This window comes from Acanthochromis polyacanthus, chromosome 21, assembly GCF_021347895.1.
Source record: "Acanthochromis polyacanthus isolate Apoly-LR-REF ecotype Palm Island chromosome 21, KAUST_Apoly_ChrSc, whole genome shotgun sequence".
Lineage (NCBI taxonomy): Eukaryota > Metazoa > Chordata > Actinopteri > Pomacentridae > Acanthochromis > Acanthochromis polyacanthus.
Window position 1 is genome coordinate 8,595,029 of NC_067133.1, and position 21,762 is coordinate 8,616,790.

The 21,762-nt window shown below is 38.3% G+C and overlaps 1 protein-coding gene across 1 annotated transcript; it reads right to left on the reverse strand.

The window, feature by feature from the left end:
- Positions 1-3,780: 3,780 nt before the first annotated feature.
- On the reverse strand, positions 3,781-21,732 carry pigq (phosphatidylinositol glycan anchor biosynthesis, class Q). The gene is made up of 14 exons (XM_022199940.2): positions 21,621-21,732; positions 20,160-20,349; positions 19,227-19,413; positions 17,825-18,018; positions 17,181-17,377; positions 15,719-15,850; positions 15,227-15,347; positions 14,133-14,259; positions 13,898-14,051; positions 8,884-8,995; positions 8,708-8,788; positions 8,332-8,446; positions 8,181-8,242; positions 3,781-6,943 (listed from the first exon to the last, which is right to left on the reverse strand). Exons 2-14 carry the CDS (start codon positions 20,310-20,312, stop codon positions 6,791-6,793), a joined length of 1,788 nt encoding a protein of 595 aa, XP_022055632.2. The 5' UTR covers positions 20,313-20,349; positions 21,621-21,732; the 3' UTR covers positions 3,781-6,790.
- Between the last annotated feature and the right edge of the window lie 30 nt (positions 21,733-21,762).

Here is a 21,762-nt window from a genome sequence, read left to right on the forward strand (position 1 = left end):
GTAGGTAATTTTCAGACTTAAAAATAAAGTCTGCAGTCTCAGAGGAATGTCCTGCACGAAAAACAAGCCAGCTGCCAAAAATGTGGTTCTGGAAAGCACAACATTCTTATTGCTGAAGTCAAAGATAAGAGAAATTATGGTTTGGTTAAAAGGTGGAGCTCACAGGGGGGGGGAAATGCTGTAAAAACAGATAATCAAGACCAAAAAATCCTCATCAAAGGGAGATTAAATGCCCAGATGACTAAATGTGCATTTATGTAAAGAGGAGAATCATGCTTATTGCTGAAGTTTAAGATAAGAGAGTATATAGTTTGCTCAAAGGTGATCTTCACTGGGAAAATCAACTTTTACCAAATGCAAACTGCTAAAAAACAAACATATCCAAGAGGAAATTCTTTCTGACTCCCAAAAAATCCCTTATCTTGAGGAGGATATTAGTTACTACAGATTAAAATCACAGAAAATCAATGTAACTGAAGCCTGTGAGGCAACATCTATGTAAGCAGGAAAATATGCTTATTGTCTGGAATGATAATTACACCAACCTAAGCTGCGGCTGACACTGTGCAAAAATTCAAAAGCAAATATATCTGTGGACGCGAGCTTTCTAGTCAGCTAACGAAAACCGGGAGTGTTTTTGTTCCCATTTAAAAGCAGCTTTCTTGCTAAGTTAGCAGCGGAACAACAAGCTAGCACTGCCGGGGAGCTAACAAGCTAGCCTAGCTCTTCTCACTGTCGCTGAACAAAACACCTGAAAATATTCAAAGACACTGTCGCTGATATACTGACATAACGTTACGCTTTGTGAGACGACTTCCCGGTGAAGAGAGAGAAAAAAGGAGTGATGCTAATTCGCGGTGAGCTAAATGCTAACTCGGCTAGCTCAACTTCAACGTACGTTCGTGTAATTTCAGGCCGCCTCGTCTCTCTTTAGATGACAAAGATTCCCGTAACTTCACTGCGTCGCAAGCTCTCCAGAAAATTCCCACATGTGCGGCAGGATTTAGAACGCAGCGGGGCTCTTACGTCCAGTCCGAAGCTCCGTAGGTGTCCCCGGTAATCTCAGTCCGCCGCGTTCCCATTTTTCTCCATTATTCTCAGTCATAATCACAGATATGTGTCTCCTCGGCGCCACACAACAACACTGAACACAGCGCTGACAGATCCGCTGCCCCCTCCCTCACCGGCCCCGCCCCCGAACTAAACCCCGCCCACACTTGTACGTGATTGGGAAATGAATCCGCGGCAGCTCGGACAGCCTCTTCCATTGGCTGAGCGAAACGTCCGTCTTGGGCTCGCTGTCAACAACACGCAGATGGCGAGAGGAACAACAAAGATGATTCATTTCTGTGGATGTAAACAGAACAAAGGCACCTTTTAAGCGGTCAAATCGTGATTAAATTAAAGCTCCGTTTGAAAGTGAAACTCTTGCACTCTGAACGACAACTATGAGATAAATTAAAGGCGTCATTTCAAGCGGGATTAGGGGACATCTTGCCCGCCTTCTTACGGTCTATTAAAGCGCAGCATATCAATTTAATCTCTGGGCATCAGCCTGCACATGTAAAACAGGTTAAACTGAGATTAAAAGAAAATTGCATCAATCCTTCCAACTGACATCACTATGTGGAGGCGCTGTTAGGATCTGGAAACATTATGAGCTTAGCAGAGCCCAGCAGGCTTCAGATTTGAAGATGATAATTGCACCATTTCCAAGTTAAAAGTGAGTTGCATGTGCTTTAATTCATCTGACTTGATCCACCCTAAGATTACAGAGAGTGCAGGTCAGTTATATTGCGGTTCTCAAGCTGTGTACTTTGCAATTTGTTTGATTTTTGAAGATTGTCAGCTAAAATCAAAGGTGGCTCCTGCAACAATCCTGCATCTTATGTTATTAATGATCATTTTAATCTTTAATTATAGCTTGTGTATTAGTAGTTACTAAAAAACAGACCTTGTAATATTCCTAGAGCAGATACAGATGTTGGTGAGGAGAGATATTCACCCATAGATTCCCATAAATAACTCAGTGCTCCAAATAAATAACAAATCTGCACCGAAACTATAAAATATGGTTGAAGTTCCTTCCTCAAAGGTCCTATAATGTGAAAATGCATTTTTATTTTGCGCTGTGGTTGTTATTATAGAAAATAAAAGTTGCTATGATATGAAATGGTTTCCTCATAGCATTCCTGTTTGCAGGTGAACCCGAATCAGCAGCTTTATTTAGGATTATTTACTTTCTAGAGTTGCTTCTTCTGAACTCTAAAACTTCTCTAAACACTCACCAGATGAACACCAGAGTCTTCGCGCACTGATAGCATCTGAGGACCTGAACACCCAGTGGATTACTGATAACATAGAATGATTAATGTCCCCACAACAATAAAAATAGCCTTAATCTGTGGTATGGCTTTGCTGTCATTATAATTAGTCAGGGAAATTCAGAGACTACTTTTCTTTACACCTCTGCTTGTCATTTTATCATTGATTTTACCTTATTTTGCACTAATGTTTAGCTTCCTCCTTTAGTGCCAATAAATGTTTCAGTTATTATAATAGCATTTATTTGTATTTATGTATCAGAGGATGGTAATACAAAACATTTCTTTCTATTCATTATATTGCAACAAAATGGTGTTTTAGAACTCACAGCACCAAAACAAACAAAAAATCATCTAAAATCAATTTATCCACTGAAGGTCCTGCTTTACTCCCATTTTCCAGAGCTTTCAACAACACCTCTGCAGAGAAATTTAGCTTAGATTAGCTTTGGGTTGAAGAGATATGACCGTTTTCTAGACAAACAACAAAAAACAGCTGGATTACTCATTTAAAAACTCCTTTTCTCCAAGCAGAAGGCTATTTTTATTTATTTTTTACAACATTTAATGAATTTTGTCTTTACCTTTGCATAAATTGCAAGCTCTCCATTGTAAATTGATGCAGAAAAGTCACAAATTAGTGCATAAAAATTCACCAGAATCCAGAATATTATGTTTGGCTACTAAAACTCCTAACATGTCTTCCCCAGTGTTCAAATAAAATCTTCTCCCTTGAAAAAAATAACCTAAAAGTACTTTAAATTCTAACAACTGCACTATAATCAGTCATGTTCCACATTTAATGTTTATACGGGGAGAAAACAATCATATATGGGCTGCTATTTCTATTTTTATCACGTTGCATAACCGCAAGATGAATAACATTATGAAATGTGATGTACAGTAGTAGGCTGAGCGTGTCAGATGTGTTTTTAAAAACATCGTGACTCATCTCTGCCTTCAGCTTTGCCAGAACAACCTCCTCTGAGCATCAGCACCTACGCACAAGATGAATGAAAGCTGCAGATCCTCGTCCTGGCAGCAGCAGCTTGAATGAGCTCATTAAAGACAACATGGCGAAGAAAAACCATTTCAAGCGCTGACAGGTCAGAAATATATCATATTCAGACCGTTATTACGTTAAAAATAAGCAGTCTGAACTGATTTTACCAATAAAATATTCATGTGAAGCAGCGTGATTCCTATTTTTAAGCTTCTAATAGGAAAAACTGTGAATAAAGAAGCGAAGAAAGAGCCTGGTATCATCAGAAAATGGTAAAATTTCAGTAATTTTTAAAAAAAATTTGTGCAAAAATATATTCTCTTCGCTTGGTTATTTTCTTTATGACAAAAAACTAAGTAAATCTTCCATAAAACCTATTAATAAACAGAAATGTAACTCAAGTGCATCAAAAATTGGATAAAAAAAAGAGTATTAAACAAGAGACTGTCAAGATTATACTTGATTCATTTTATTTGTTAATGATCAGATCTCATGAAAAAATACCACTTAAATGAAATTAAATTAAGACTGCACATTTACCTATTTAACATTTACAAATTAGTACAAATGAGGCTAAAATGGAGGCAGGGAGGATGAAGGTGGAACAAAAGAAGAACATTTCACATTAAAGAAGCAGCTCGTTTCAGAAAACAGTCCGCGATGTGATTAGCTTAGCTTAGCATAAAGACTGGAAACAAAGGGAAACTGCTAGCCTCGCTCCTGACAACAAAAACTGCTGGATTGTTTCGAGCCGTTTTTTAAACAGCAGCTGGTTGAGGTTTAGTATTTACTGAAGATTAGGCACATTAAATAAAACAGACAAAAGCAGAAGCAGATTTTCACCCCCGTCAATCCCTCTGGTTTCAGTGTTTGGAGGGAACATGGTAGCAAAAATACAACACTAATCATTAAAAAAAGAAAAGAAAGAAAGAAATTTTAAAAAAGTTTGTTCAGTTGCTGTAATTTGAACTCTGTTAAATTTGTAATAAATCATCAGGGATTTTAACTATTTACACAATCAGTGCATCTAATATACGTAACTAGCAGAGCTGCACTGTAACTCTGGTTACTGCGACAGGGAAGCAGGAAGTTGGTCGTGCTACATGTCAGGAGAAGAAACAGCAGCTGAACGGGGAAACGTCAGGAGCATGTTCGCCGTTTTCAAAGCAGAGTTCTAACGTCCTGAAGGATCTCAACACTCCGACAGTCTTAACTGTAGCGTCACGGAACATGTTGGGTTGTTTTTTTTAGCTACAACACCACAATCGTCGTTCTGGATTTGTCTCATTGTGGTTTAGTTTGGACACAGTTCAGGAGATTCGGCTCATCGCAGAAGGAGTTTACAAGTTAGGGAGCGTTGCAGGAGCACTGGGAGCAGAGCATCACCGCACGACGAGGTTTCAATTTTAAAGGTCTCAGAACTTGTTGATCACAGCTTGTTTAGTAACACGATGGTAAAAATAAAGACAAGAACATGAGTAAGTAGGAGTGTGCTACTGTGTGTTTAGCTTTTAGGATCAGCTGTTGCTGCTCCGTCTTAGATTTTGTTCAGTTATTTCTTATTTGTGACTCAAAACTAAGTCCTGTAAAATATCTTTGCTAAATTATGAGAATTTTCTGTTTTTAATCCTGGGAATTTTTGCAATTTCATTCTTGAAAACCTCTTTCTTGTAAGTCTGCACATCAAACACCAATATCTACATGTCTATGGACACCAGTTTATGTTTGAATCAACGTCAATATTTCGTCTAAATATCTAAAAATCTTGTCTTGTTAAACTTTCCACACATCAGATCGCACTGATTTTGGAGCTTCAAAAGTTCAACCAAAGACTGCATTTTAGTAGAAAAAAAGGATCCATCCATATATAGATAGACCTACAGGAACTTTCTGGGGAAACAATACCAGCAAAGTTGGAATATTCTGCATTTTTAAACCATTTTTAAGGGCCTGTAGTTGAAAATTTGTTCTCTGCTGGATCCATTCAGTCATTCTGATCTGCTGGAATCTATTCTGTCTGTTTTCTCACCAAATTCAATGTCGGCAGGAGTTATATCTCTGGAGATACTGAACCTTTAAAATGGCTTCACAGGTAAAATGAGCCAAAACGGGGGATTCTCAAAGTTCTGGCGAAATGTTCAGTTAATTTTTTAGCCTCAATGAACACATTTATGTAGACTGAACAAAGTCTAAGAGGATGCAGCAACATATTTAATGAATTCTGTGTTAATTATCATCATGTTATTGTCACCTGTGTCCTGAATTTCTTTAAATGTTTACAACATCCAAACACACAGGCAGCATAAGACAGTTTTTCTTACTGATTTAGCATTTAGACAAAAAAAAAAAAAAAAAACATTTGTTGCTGTGGGATGCTTTAAAAATGTCTTGTGTTGTAGAATAAGGTTCAAATTTGATCAAATTCATCATTTATCTGTTTATTTGTGACCCACATTCAAACAGGAATCGTTTTGGTCCTTTGTTTTATGCGGCTGCAGTCACCTTCTGTGTTTATTACAAGTATTTTGTTGTTTTATTGCTTTTCAAATCAGAAAATACTGTCAGCAGTCAGAAAAGTCTGTTTTCAGATTTTTTTAGGAGTAAAATGTTGTACAAATAAACTAAATCCTCTGTAAAAACCTTCACACAGACAGGAATCAAACTAGAAACAAATTTGAACTAATAGATATAAAACTGCTCCAAATGACTATTTCCAATAAGAGAATTACTTAATGCATTAAAATATTCAGGTTTAGATATTTAAATTATGTATTATATATATCCAATAATAAGCTAATTTGCATTAATTTCCAGAACAGAAATCTTAACACTGAATAAAATCAACTTCAAAGTAGAAGTTTTATTTCTTTTTATCACTAAGAAACATCAGAAAATACTCTTAAAAAAAAATCTAAATCTCTATTTTTTGGAATGAAATGTTCGAGAAATGAGGATGGTTCTGGAGGTTTTACTCACTTTAAGACAAAAAAACATGACTTTTTTCTCTGGGATGCAGCTATGGTTTAAAAAAAAAAGACTTTCAAGTGATAATATAATTCAGATTTTATGGCAGATTCATCATTTATTTAAGCACACAGAGGTTTTGGTCCCTTGTTTCTTTTTGCTGCAGTCATCTCCTTTGGGAAACATGAGGAGTGTTCACATTTTTACTTAAATATTAACAAATAAAAACTGAGTAATATTAGATTTTATATTATTTCTCTGCGTCCTGAAAGTCGTTTTATGATGACAGCTCCTAAAACACGACAGCGGGACGTGGCTACTTGCTGGTTTCCGGGTTTCTGGTTGCTCATATTCGCCTTCAAACTGATCAGAAATCTGCAAATGAGACGACCTGGCAGCTTCGGTCGACGCTCTTCCCGTTGAAACATGAAAGCAGCACATCTCAAAGGTCTTCTGCTCAGTCTCTTCCCTTTCCTCCCTCCGTCCACGCTCCTGGATCTCAGTCGGCTTTAGTGGTTTTGTGCCTCCAGGGGTAGATGAGCTCCCCAACGAACAGCTTCTTGACCAGGGCCAGCCACGAGTCTCTGGGGTAGCAGCTGTAGGTGGGAGTCCGGTAGGTCTGGACCACCGTGCTGACCTTCAGAGGGTTAATCTGAAGGAGAAAATGTCAGAATAAAAATGAAAAAGGACACACAGATTAAAAGATTACACTAACTGGATGCTGTAGGAGAAGGAACGCTCAAAGAAATCAACTAAATGTTCAGAAACAGCTGATAACGTCGTGCAAATAAGTGAAAAATTGCTCATATTGTTAGAAAAGCGTCAGATTTTGCTGCAAACATTATTACAGTCATGTGGAAATTCAAAATGGCTGCTATATTTCATGCTATTGTCAGCGGTCAGCATCATATATTACACTTTTAGATCCAGTTTTTATGATATTAACGTTGTCTAATGCATTTTGTAGAATTTGAGTTTGGCATTCATGTAGCTTTAGGAAGGGTAAAATCTCACTAATTAGAAGTCATAATGGAAACACAAATGTCTTACATTTAAATGCAGTTTAAATGGTGCATAAAACAGGTGATAAAATTAGAAGTCTGTGGCTGTACTTCATTTTACTGTGTTTTTTCAATTCAGACAGAAAACGTTTATTTAATTCAACTTAGGTACTGAATTTAAGATGTTTAAACACTTTTTAAAGATCTCCAGATATCTTCTCTTATTTTTCCATTTTTAATTTCAAAAACAAAATTATACCATTGTAAAAAAATAATCATTCTTGGGTTTATTTTAGACACATCAGTGGGCAACGTGTTATTAGTTTGAATTAACTGTAAATGATGTTACAATGGATTTCCATAGTGCCAAAGCGGACCATAAGTACAAAAAAAGGTCCATAAAATAGATGATAAAAATGTGATGTCTGTGGCTATTATTCATTTGACTTTAGGGCTGGACCCGAATATCCCGAATATCTGAATACTCGTTCGCTACGGCACTATCCGTATATCAATTTGGTATCCGAATATTCGCCCCCGTCTGACGTCACCGAGCGGAAAGAATATGCAGCCTTACTGTCTTCTCTCCGCTTTCTGCCCACATCGGCTCATCTCGTCCTGTGATCACATAAACATATACACATATGTCTATAACATATACACATATGTCGATGTGATCACCCCCTCCTCCCTCCAGAAGAAAATATTCGGAGCTCGTCTCTTCCCTGCGCCTTCGGCCCATTTCGGCTCATCCCGCCGTGTTCTTCGGCTCATTTCGGCTCCTCCATTCGTGTTTGTAAACACCACCCGAATGGACGGGTGGCTGCCGACTCTGAAGTCACGCTTCACTTCGTTGCATAAACAAAGTGAACAAAAAAAACGTCTTACCTCCATCAGCAGGTGAAGAGCGACGCCCGGCTCGTCACAGAGCACCCTGAACTTCACTCCCTCTGTGGAAACGAGACCAAAATTAGATTTCATACTTTGATTTAAAGACTTAAAGAGGTTCCTTCTGAAGATGGAGTGAAGGTTCTTGTACCTGCCAGTCTGTAGGAGCGACAGACGCGAAGGCCGACGGCGAACAGCGGGAAGGAGTTGATAAAATCCACGCTGAGATGGAGGACGCCCTGGAACAGCACCACCACCAGCCGAAGCTGTACGGCACAGGGACCCACAGGTGTGAGAAACAAACACACAGCTGGAAATGGCTGGCTATTTTTCATTTATTTCAATTAGTTTTTTTTATTTAAGTCTCCAAGAAAACATGGATTTAATAATTTTTTTTAAAAGATGTAACTAAATTCAACACTTTATAACACTTTTTTGAAGAAAAAATACCTTTCAAACCTGGATTTTGTGGTTCTGAGGGCAGCAAAACACCTATTTAGACCACATGTGTTACAGGATTGTCTTACCAGAGTGAAGACCAGGTAGTAGAGCGCTGTGGTGGGCAGCAGGAACAGCAGGACGGTGAACAGCAGAGTTCCAATGAAGAGCTGCAGCAGCACAGAAACACACATTGAACAACTTTAACTCTGAGAAACACTTCATTTTACTTAAACTAGTGCTTGAGGAGGATGTTGTGTGTTACCTGGTCCAGGTCGTAGGAGCAGGAGTCCACTCTCTGCCGGAGAACGTTCCACTTCTTCCCCCTGAAGAGCCTCCAGAGAGACGAGAGTCCGTAGATCTTCAGACAGTACAACCTGACGGAGACGAAAAACACAACAGATGACGGATTAATGAACAAAAACACCTGTTAAATAACTATAACCTGTGCAGGAGAAGGAGGAGAAGACGGAGGGACCGGATGTTTGGATGCTCCTCAATAGCCCAGGGAGTGCACTCAGGACTGCTTCATAAGTTCCTGATAAATTGCATAGACCCTCCTCATTTTTTAACCTTTGATAAGGCAAGTGATCATATTTGGTAACTTCGACACACATTAAATATGGCGTTGCTCCCGCCTGTCACTGAGGTTGAGAAGCATGTGGTTGTCACTAAGCCAATCAGTGAAGATCACGCTACGGTACAGCACACTATATCGTGGCATTTGACCAATCAGCAAAGGCCTGGAATGTATCAAACTTTCTCTTTTCTCCGAAGTTGGAAAAAGACAGACTTGCGGCTCGGTCCTCTCCCGTATTTGTGGTCAAAATGTCAGAACTAACCATGGTTAGTTGATGAAACTCACATTTTACAGCTGGGTAGTTGTGCTAAGTGATGACCTATACATTTCTTGGAATATTTTTATTTTTTACCACTTACGGGCAAAGAACCATAAATGGTAATTTCACTGACCTTAAATTTCAACATGAAAATTACAAATTTAGAAAAATGACACAAAAGTAAAAAAAAGTCTTCTGTCCTCCAATAATACTCTGAAATTTTGAATTTCAAAGTATTTCAATTAAGTTTCCCTTAAAGGATTAAGGATACATCACCAGGCAGTTTCACAACCATCCACACCTTGAGTCCAGTGAGCTGGGGGTGATGATGTTTATTTTTTCTTTCCCATTCATTGAAGAGAACCATAATGCATAACTTTGGATTCCTTCAGCACTTTTCGAATCGTAAATAAATACCTAGATAGACAGGCTCCCAGCTCAAGACTGGAATAAACCATCAAAATTATGAACGTTTTCATTGGTTATCATTCGGCCACTGTTCACAAATTCTGTAAAGGTTCTGATGCAGGCTATAAATAAGAAGCTTTAACTCACTATTTACCTGCCTCTGAGGTTTTAAATCCTTACTATGACTAAGCAGCCAGTTATATCACCTTTGGTTAGTATCTGGAGCCAAGTAATATTTTAAATTCTGTCACACAAAGCTGTTATTTTCATACCAATTCTACACAATCCTGCCAAAAGACAGACTAAGAAGCTCTGTGCAGCTAATTCTGAAGCACGTCGCCGTTTCTACCTTCATCTTCTCCAGAGCAGATGCTGAACTGTGATCACAGGAGGAGCTATTTTTAGGTTAATAAAACACTCTGACAAAGGTTCTCAGAGTGAATTTAAACACACTCCAGCGTGTTCCAGGAGCTGTTGGAGCATAAATATGTAACGAGGAAAGTGGGTAATTTTTCATTAAGCACGACGAGCTATCTTTAGAGCAAATGCATAATTTAGTCAGTCCTCTCTCATCCCAGCGTTCAGGCTTCCATCATCTCGCTTCACAGCCTCCTGGTTAAAATGGGACTGAGTGGAAGCAAAAGCAGGTGAGTGCACCTGGTTTAAGGAAATCAAATATTAAACAACAACACATTTATCCCCTAATCCCCAAACAGGATTTACCGGAGACGACATGTCGCTTCACACGCTGCGACTCGGCACCAAATAAAAGAAGATTCACCTTTTAAACTTAAAATCTAAAACATAAAAACACAAATCAAATACAAAAAGGACCGAGCGACATTGTTTAAACTATACTTAGGTTTTTCTGAGCGGATTCACAAAGATGTTTTTTTTTATCTCTACAGTATTCAATCCAGACAAGTTTTGCGATATCAACCGTCTGAAATCCAAGCAGCAGTTTGTTTTTAGACCTTATACAAAAAAAAAAAAAAATCAGATTTTTTTAACAAAGAAAAAATGTGCATCTGTATTTTTTCTAATGAAATTATGTTCAACCAAAGAACCTACGGAGTTAAAGGAATTAGTTTTTCCTCTTCATTCAGAGGTATTTTAACTACTTCAAGATTGCTAGCATGAAGTTTTTAAGCTGATTCAAGCTTAATCAGTCGGCGGCGACTGGCCGAATATTCGGATCCGTTCGTGTGGTTCATGCGGCGGCGCGGCAGCGGCGACGGCCCGAATAGTCAGATCCGTCTGGTCTCCCGGGTCCACATTTTGCCCTCCTTTAGTCTTTAGTTAAACTGAAGAATTCCCAAACACCGGTCTTCAGCATCTTGTCTTGTGTTTATGCAACGAAGTGAAGCGTGACGTCAGAGTCTGCAGCCACCCGGCCATTCGGGTGGTGTTTACAAACACGAATGGAGGAGCCGAAATGAGCCGAAGAACACGGCGGGATGAGCCGAAATGGGCCGAAGGCGCAGGAAAGAGACGAGCTCCGAATATTTTCGTCTGGGGGAGGAGGGGGTGATCACATCGACATATGTGTATATGTTATAGACATATGTGTATATGTTTATGTGATCACAGGACGAGATGAGCCGATGTGGGCAGAAGGCGGAGGGAAGACAGTAAGGCTGCATATTCTTTCTGCCCGGTGACGTCCGATGGCGGGAGGGGGCGAACATTCAGATACCAAAATTAATATCCGGATAGTGCCGTAGCAAACGAATATTCGGATACTCAGGTCCAGCCCTACTTTTAAACAAAAGCAGCAAACAGCAAAATCGAGTTTAAACTACACATGATTTTGGGTTAAAGTAATGCTATTTTTTTTTAGCACAGCTCATCACATTTTTGTGGTGCACCATTTATTTAAATAGGGAACAGGTCCTGTTGAAAGTTGTAGAAAAAAAATGTTTCACCATGCTGAACGTATCTTCAAATAACTTGCTCCTCTGTTCACCGTTTCTAACCTTGGATTTGGTTCTTTTTATCAATGGAACCACATTTTGCACATGGTACAGACAAGGACTGCTGGAAAGTTGAACCTCTTTTTTTTCCAGTTTTTACTATAATTTTGTGGATTTTTTTTAAAACACAACATACTTTTCCATTAACCCAGTGGGGGAGTGTTGGAGCTCAGCAGATGAACAAGCTAACAGACATTAGCTTCACTTCTCTACCGTCGCTGCTCCTCATCCTCTCCGTCTCTTACTGTCAATAATTATTCTGTCTTAACGAGCTCCGGAGCTGCAAACATGGAGAGCAAACAGAGCCGAGTGTGCAGCAGCTGAAGGAAGAAACAACCTGAGATCATTATTTTCTACCATCTGAGGCGATTATGCAACAGTGACGTCAAACACAACGTCCTGTTCGAGTTACAATTACAGATAAAATAAAAACTCTCAGTTTTAATGAAATTCAAACGTGTTTCAATTAAAGCTGGTGCATTTTTGTTATTCTTCAACCTCCTTTTTCTACTAAATACAACCACATATGTAAATAATCGGGTCTAAAACTACTCATTTTTCTTGATAATTAACAATATAAACAGTCAGAATATGATCAATACTTGCCAAGTTGGTGAGACATTATTAAATACGGATAATCACTTCTAGAAGGTTCTTCCTGTTGATTTTACTGATACTGACTTCTTACTGAACCACAATCAAGTGTGAATATCTGTAGCGCTGATTACATTTAATTAAAGCATCTCAGCAGGAACAACAGAGGAGGCAAAATATTTGGAAAAAACTGCCCCCTGCAGGCTATTAAAAGCAACATGTCATGCAAAATTCGACTCTACACACCGATTCCAAGCAGGTTTTTCAAGATTTGTTTCTTAAAAAGTGACATAATGAAGCACATCTTGGTTAAGCTTAATTTGCAGCGACATTAAAAAACGATTCTGCACTTTTAGTATTTTACCATTTCCTGTATTAATCAGCAAAGTAGAGCTGTTTTTGTCCAAATAGTGTACTATGAAGGTTAACAAACAATAGAAATTATGTTTAAATTAGTCAACAACACCTTGATTATTAAACAGATTCAGTGATACCCGGACAGATATGAAACTGATTTAGATGGTTATTTTGTGTCAGTTTTGTGTCTTTGGGATAGTTTTTTCATGTTTTGGTCATTTTGCATCCCGTTTATTTCTCATTTTTTCTTGTTTTGTGTCTAGATTTTGGTATTTTGTGTCTTTTTTTCTTGTCTTATGTTGTTTTGTGTCTTGTTTTTGCCTAGACTTTGGCATTTTGTCTCATTTTTGTCGTGCATTGTGATGTTTTGGTCATTTTATGTGTTTTTGGGATAGTTTTGTCTTTTTGTGACATATTGTTTTAAGGGCCTTGGGACAGTTTTTTCTTCGTACGGTCATTTTGCGTTTAGTTTTTATCATTTTGCGTCTCACTTTTCCTGTTTGTATCTAGATTTAGGTATTTTGTCTCTTCTTTTTCTTGTTTTGTGTCTCATTTTGGTCGTTCATGGTGACATTTTGATTCAATTCAGTTTTATTTATATAGCGCCAATTACAGGTCAAACTGTGTCAAGACGCTTTACAGAACCCATATGCCTGAACCATCCTTTTATGTGTGGTACATCTGATACATCCCATAATACTGATGCTCAACAGTTGGTTTTAATATATACAAAAACAAAAATGAACAAAAAACAGATTTCGTCTTCATATGGATGTAAAACTGATCTGGTTTCAGTTTTTAACAGAACTCAGATCTGTTTTTCCTCCTAAAATGTCATGAGTCTGTCTGCTGTACTGATGAAGTTCTGAGGCTCAGAAATGATGGAAAAAGTCCATTAAATTCCATCTTCAAGGGTCTATAAAATATTCACAGCATGAAGGTAAAACATTGCATGGATTCATTAAATAGACTAAAGTCATTATATTCTGAGGCTCTGATTCATTTTCTCGTCTTCACACAAGAAGAAAAGTCGGTTTTCACAGAAGCTACATCAAATATTACTATTAAAATGCTCCAAATGTTCATCTAGAGCAGCCTAAATGAGTACCTGGCTCCGTAGACGTAGAAGCAGTAGATGTGGAAGGTGAACAGAGCCACCATGTCAGACAGCAGAGAGAGGGCGAAGCTGAGGCCGAGGCAGGCCGACAGACCTCCGTACCAGAGGATGCCCTCGATGAACGGAGACATCAGGTGGATGTAACCTGGAGGACACATTCAGCGTGAACATCTGCAGGTAAAAGACCCCGACACACGGTGAAAAACAGCTCTGTGCTGCCACTCACTGATCCAGAGGTGGATGTGGTAGAGGAAGAAGCGGCCCAGAACCTGGTCCAGAGCTCTGTTCATCTTCAGGCCCGCCGGAGCTCCCATCAGCCACTGCAGCAGCTGATCCAGCTCTTTAGCCACGTGCTGAGGAGGAAACGGGACACAAGAGACAGAAAATTAACCCGACATGGTCCGTTTGTAGTGTAGCTGGAAGGAACAACAGAAGCAGGAAGGTATAAAGAAAACGGTTTTTTGATGAATTTGTTAAAACTCTAGTAAACAAGATGATATTAATAACGACTTCATACATATAGCACCTCTATTTCATTGTATATGAAAGTGTGCAATGACAATAAAGGTTTGATTGATTGATTTTTAAACATATATTATATGTCACCTTTAAACACATTATATATTATATGATAACATTAGACACATTATATGTTAACTTTAAACACATATTATATATTATATGTTAACTTTAAACACATATGTTAACCTTAAACACATTATATATTATATAGCAACTTTAATGTTGATGACCAGAAATCACAGCAACATAGAATGTGTCATTTAACGTTGATGTACCCACAAACAAAATGATCTTGCGCTGAGCACAGACGTGTGTTATGCATGTGTACGTTATGTACAGATACCAAATCACATGACCTAAATATGTACCAGGCGGCAGGAATTGACGGGACTCAGAAACGTCCCCACTATTTAATCAGTTGTTCCTTGCATCATTTCTGATGGATAAGTCCTGGTAAGTCCTCAGCGGTGGATTTGTAGTAGGATCAAATCATGTGATCATCAGCAGACAGCTGATGTAGCGTTCACTTGTTGTCATGGTTACAGTGATGCTGTGCCGCTATCTCACAATGATACAGAAATCTTTAACAAATCCATGGATCCAGACTATAAGCCGCATCACTGTTAAAATCTAATCACTTGGTCCTTGTGTCATTTCTGACCTTCCCTGAAAATTTAATCCGAATCCGTTAGTCAGTTTTTAAGTAATCTTACTAGAAGACCGACAGACAAACAGACGGACAAACGTACACAGCTGTGTTTCTTGGCAGAGTAATAAATAAATCTCATTTTTACTCACATCAGCTGCAGGAACCAGAGTGTTTGCCAACATGGTGATGTGATCGTCTCTGTAGAGCCACGACATCAGCAGAACGCCGAGCGCCACGTCCACCAGCACCGACACCAACATGTTGGCTTTTCTACGGACACACACAGGAAACACGTCATGAAAACATAAAAATCTGCATCCTGCACATTAAAAAACAGGAAACAACAACATCTACAGAGTTGAGTTGAGATGGAATTTTAAATTCTTTAACCGTGTGAGGAAGGCTGTTCCTTAAAATAATTGCATTGTTTTTTGAGAAATTATGACAGAGAAGTCATTTAAATACTTCAGTAAATTAATCAAAAAAAAAAAACTAAATGTAGATAAACATCTCCTGTCGTGTTGAGCTGCTGTTTCAATAAATATTAAATCAGCTGACCAGTTTTGATTAAAACTGTCTTTTTACTTTATAAATATTTTTGCCTTTTAGTATTTTTATATAATTCTTTTCCAGGTTTCAACCTCATGAACTGAGTGTGACCGGCGGCTGGTTTCGGTGAACTCAGCGTCTTCATGTGTTCGGTCCTGTAGCTCAGTTGGACACATGTGGACAGTTTGGAGGACAAGAACCTCAGCGGGTAAAAATTAAAGATCCTGCAGAAGAAATGAGAAGAAAAAGACAAAACGTCTCGGTGGAGATTCAACCCAACAAGCTTCACTTTACAGAGCAGACATTGAATATTTTTATTTCTGCAAAACGGATTCCTTTTCAGAATAAATGTCACCAAAAGAAGAGCAAAAACAAGCAGAAAAAACAAAAAACACTCCTTTTTATTCCAACAATTCACTGTACATAGATAAAAATTACAATCAAATTAATTTCACAACTGCTTTTCAACAACTGAATGACTGGAAATTAGTATAAATTAAAAATCCTGAATTTACTGGCATTCATAGAGCAGCTCTGTGACAATCACTCATTCTGATATAATTAATTACTGTCAGACTTGATGGAGAATTAACCAAAAAAAGTCTATTTAACTGCTGACTTCTTTTCTATAGAAAAAAAAAGAGCAAATTGGTGGAAAAAACAAGATTTACAACTAAAGACAATACAGAGAAAGTGACCGAGAAATCAATTCATTACAGTCCTGAGAAATCAAGCTGCCAACTGAACTTTTATAAAGGTTTCATATTTTTATTTGTTTCTCAGGGTATTTATTATTTTTTTATTTTTATTTTTTTAATTAGTGATTATTTGCTGATTTTTTTAATTATTACTTATTATTTTAATAAAAAATAATTACTGAGAATATTTATTTATTTATTTATATTTTCTAATTTATTCATTACTCAGGGTATTAATCGGTTTCATATTTGTATTAATTACTCAGGGTATTTATTATTGTATTTTTTATTTCTCAGGGTGTTCATTCTTTTCATATTTTTTATATCAGAGTGTTTTTGTAAAAAGCTTCTGTTTTGCTGCTGTTTCCACTTCTTTCTTGTTTTTTTGTCTGATTTTTTACAAAGCTGACTTTGAGAAATACACGAACAACTCCAATGTAGCTGTGCAAATGGCAATAAATGCTACATTATATTAAGAAAGATGAAAAAAAAAATCACTGTTCAAACAACAACTCAACATGTTTTCTTTAAACATGATGATGATAATGTTAATCTTAATATTTCACTGTTCAAAACATCTAACAAATACTATAAGTCACATTCGCATGCAGTGTTTTTGTGGTTTCACTAGCAGAGGTTAAAGACAAAATTTTCATTGAAAATGAAAACAGATGGGAGGTTTTGGTGCTTTTCTCTGTCCAACATGTTGGTAAAATCAGCATATTTGGACTTTAAGCCGGACAAAGCACCTTAAGACGTCAACGCTGGAGCTCTTTTCCGACAACTTTATACACAAATGTGACTGATCTGCAGGAGAATCCCTGATAAAAACCCCGTCTGACGTTCGTTTTCTCACCGGATGCTGCAGATCCACGTCCACACTGAGAGCATCCAGCTGAGCAGCAGACAGAGCGGCACCGACGCCTGTTTGAGAAGCTCCACGATGATGCTGGCCTCCCGGCCTTCAGACTGCCAGTGAGTCGACTTCAGGGGTCCGTCGTCGTATTTGTCCAGGAAGAACAGAGGCTGGCTGAGGGCCACCGTCTGGAACACCTGAGGAAGAGGAGTTGGAGATGAATAAATATCTGGTGGAATTATCTGGAGACACTCAGCAGGATCAGCGAGGATGAGGGAACGATTACTGAGCTTATACACTGAATATTACATATTAACAGCAGGTCATTTATACCGAGACTTCTTCATCATAACGGTTAATTTTACTGAATATATACAACAGAAATGTGAGTGATGACGTCTGAGTGTCACTGCAACTTTCTGCTGTTTGTCTCCTTCTGTTTTTTTGTTTCTATCACTGTTAATTCCCACTAAAGTCCAGATCTTAAAGCAGGGGTGTCAAACATGCGGCCCGCAGGTCAAAACCGTCCCTCCAGAGGATCCAATCCGGCCCTAGGAACGACTTGTAAGGTGTAAAAATTACAGAGAAGACAATAACTACAGCGCGAATTAGTAAAACTATACATTTCTGTTTCAGATTTTCACCTGTCTCAGCTCGGACGGTGGATCAGTTTTGGCGTCTCCGCTGTCGATGGGATGAAGCTGCGACAGCATCACCTTCCTCTGCTCGTAGTGGACGAAGATCACCTTCTCCTCATCCTCCTCCTTCTCTTCTGCATCACCATCCTCCTCTTCCTCCTTTTTCTGCTTTTTAACTCTCCGCTGAGCTGCTACTGCATCTAGTCAGGGCAAAACAAATATTTATGAACTCAGAAAATCTTCCTTTTTACCGATTCACCACAAACAGTAAACCACTGAATAAAGTGCAGCTTTATAAATAAAACATATTCTGTCTTATTTTGGTGATGCTGCTCAGCTAGCAACCCAAGGACTGTAACAGAAAATAAGTTAATCATTTTCAGGATGATGATGATAATAACAACAACAACAATAATAATAATAATAAACAAACAATTGCTAAAATCTCAAAAATAATTGTATTTAAAGAAATAATTTTATTATATTATTTTTGATATTTTTATTAGGTATTTAATTATATTTAAATGATATGCAATATTCTTGTTATGCGTTTATTAATTAATTTATTATTTCATTTTATTCTTTCCTTTAAATACAGAATTTTATTTTTAATATTTCATGGTGTCTCTCAAACAGGTTTCAGACTGCATTACTGATGTCATTATTGCTGTTATTTGCAACAGTCGCACTATTACATTATATGTTGTATTTGATAATATTAATGTTTACTATAGTGATGATAAACGTTGGTACTGAATCTAAACTCCCTGATTTTTATCTCTGGACGTGTGAACGAAAACACAACAAAACTTCAACAAAATGTTGAAATAAAAATCAAATTAAAACATTTAATCTGTCAAAGCATACCAAATTATATATATTCAACATATTCAGGCTTTTGTTGCATTCATTGGCTCAATAAAACCTAAAATCTCAGGCAGAAATTATGAGAATTATCAACTTTTGTTGCTAACGAGGTTTTCTTATTCACATTTTTTTTCAAATGCGTTTGACACGTCATTTGACTGTTTTTCTACACAAAATGAACCAACTGTGTGTCACTGATTCTATATTAAGAAGTTTTATATTAAGAATAAAACATTATTACAGTTTGTAAGTAAATAAATGGATTTTAAGGATCAGTGCAGCCGCTTGTTTCTAATTTACAGCTGCACATGAGAGCTCTGAAACTTCAATCATTTAAACGTCACACTAAAGAAATGTGCTTAGGTCTGACAATGTCCCATAATGAAGGAAATAACTGGAGTTTTTGAACAACTCAAAGTCAAATTAATGTTTTTAGAAGGTTTATGGGTTGGTACATATGTTGAACCTTGTTTTGGTTCTTTACAGCTCAATATCTGACCACAGTTTCCATCATCCTGCTCTATAAAAACAGCCGTCTTACTCTGATCCCGGCTGAGGACCTCGCAGGTGAAGCCCGTCTTCCCCATCTGGCGTCTGATCTGGAGCCAGCGCTCCTGAGGGAAGATGGTGCTGAGGTCCCTCAGGAAGCTCTCCATGCCTTCCTGGCCCTCTTTGGGTAAACTCCAGGAGCCCAGCACCGACAGCTCCACCCCGCTTTGGGCCTGCATCTGGGGGAAGAAGATGGAGGAAGGACGAAGGTTTTTGGTTCATCTCCAATGTTGTTCAGAAAAGAGACGCCACTTGTTCGAGATCAGAAGTTACAGCTGTTAGCTGAATATGTGGGAGTTTTTAAACATCAGCAGGTATTTATTTGCTGGAAAACGTAATGCTAAGCTCTGTGACTCAAATATAAAAGCAGCTAAACGTAAAGTAAGATTTAAAGTTGATTCAGACAGCTCCACTGATCCCTTCTTTGGCAGATTACACAAAAACACCAACGATTCAAGAATTACAAAGCAGTTCTTCATCAGAGGCAGCAGATACACATACATGGCCAGTATGAGGCAACAACAAGCAGCTTTAAATAAAGTAAAAACATGTATTGTAGCTCATATAAACATTTACTAACATAAATAAATAAGTTTGAAAGGACATAACAGTCAAACAGACTCTGGTCTGAAGTCATGCTTTGTTCTTCTAAAGGCCTCATAGACTCATGAGAGTCAAAAAACCAAAACCAAACTTAGTACTTTTAATTGCTTGTCAAGCATAGTTTTAATTTGGAAAAGAATCCTTAAAAATGTTCCATATACTTACAGGAAGCCAATATTTTTTACAGGTAATTCAAACTAACGTTCACATGGCATCGTGGTCAAATCGTCTACAAACACTTCCACCTCAGCCAGAGTTTCTGTTCATTAAACCACTGAGTGACTGTAAACATTGAACCTCCTCCTGCTGCTGCTGCACCGACCTGCTGGACGTACTGTTTGACCTGTCCGGGGATGAAGGGGTAGTGGATCACCGCCAGCACCACGGCAGAGTCGTGACCAGAGATCCAGCGGCCGACCAGCAGCCCGCTGTCGGCCCGGTTACAGCACTGAGGGAAGAAGATCTTCAGCACCATGACGTCTGCAGCTTCAGCCTCCAGCAGCTCCAAAGATCTGAGAAACAACAAGCGGGAGTCAGTTAATGACTAGAAAGGAACAAATGTCTACAGAATGCTTTAAATGTCCTGTATAAATGTCTAGTTTGTTGTACAAGTTTATATATTTTAAAGGCTCATTTAGACAAATATTTTGATAATCGATTAATCAGTTTGAGTTATTTTTTAAGAGAAAAACTCTCTGCAGCTTCTTAAACGTTAAGAGTTTTCTGGTTTGCTTCCTCTTCTATGACAATAAAATGAATATCTTTGGGTCTGATCAACATTTTTAACCATCTGGGACAACCTATAGACCACCTGATTGTCGAGAAAATAACACATAGATTAATCCACAACGAAAATAACTTATTTGCAGCTCTAACACAAATTAGCCTAAAATAAAATACATCTTCTGACAACCATTTGCAACGTATGCTACATCTGTGCGGGTCCTACATGTCGTTTCATGACGTGAAATCCAACAAATCTTCAAATATATACATAAAAACGAGATATAATAACAGAGATAATAACTGCCGAATAGAAAAAAATCCTTAATATTCATAAAAGTTATTCTAGTGCTACAAGTGTGTTCAGATTTAAGCGCTACAGAAGGACAAACAGTAAATGTCGGGTTACTGAAAAGAGTCTGGAGCTGCAAAATCTAGACTGGGTGGCTGGCCTCTTTCCCAGTAGGGGCAAGACCGATTTGTGGCACTGGCAGCGAGCAGTGATACTTTTTGTGGCACCGCCGCGGTGCCACGGTTAATGCCACTGTGCAGTGACTTTTTTTTTTTTTTGCGGTGCCACAAAAAGTGTCACTGCACAGTGGAATTAACCGTGGCACCGCGGCAGTGCCACAAAAAGTGTCACTGCTCGCTGCCAGTGCCACAAATCGGACCTGCTGTCTCTCCTCTTTCTTTGCCCTTCAAAAATCGACTGTTGTTGTGGCAACAGAGGAAGCCTGAGGCAGGAATGTAATTGATTCAGTTTTTCTGCTGCTAGTTAGCACCAGAAACTAGGTTAGCTGTAGCTGTAGCAACAGCTCATAAATGTAGGAATTACTGACAGAAAAAGACATAACAAACGTCTATATGATGGATAAAAAAGACCAGTTTATTCTGTTCTGAAGCGTCAAACTGCTGCTGGAAACTTCACCGCAGTTCTTCTACCAAATTTATTAAAACCGAACCGAATTTTAAAAAACGAAGATAAAACGAAAACAGTGAAGCTCGAACGGTGTAAAATCAGTTTAAAAACGAGACGTTAGTTTAAAATAACAGGTTTTACCTTCTTTCCGACCAACACAAGCTTCACCTTCCATCCGAGATCAGCTACGAACGAACCGCCGACATTGTCTTTGTTGACAGTCCGTCCCGTAAAACGCTCCGGTGGGAAACAAAGGTCGGCTTGTTTTATTTTTCCTGACAAG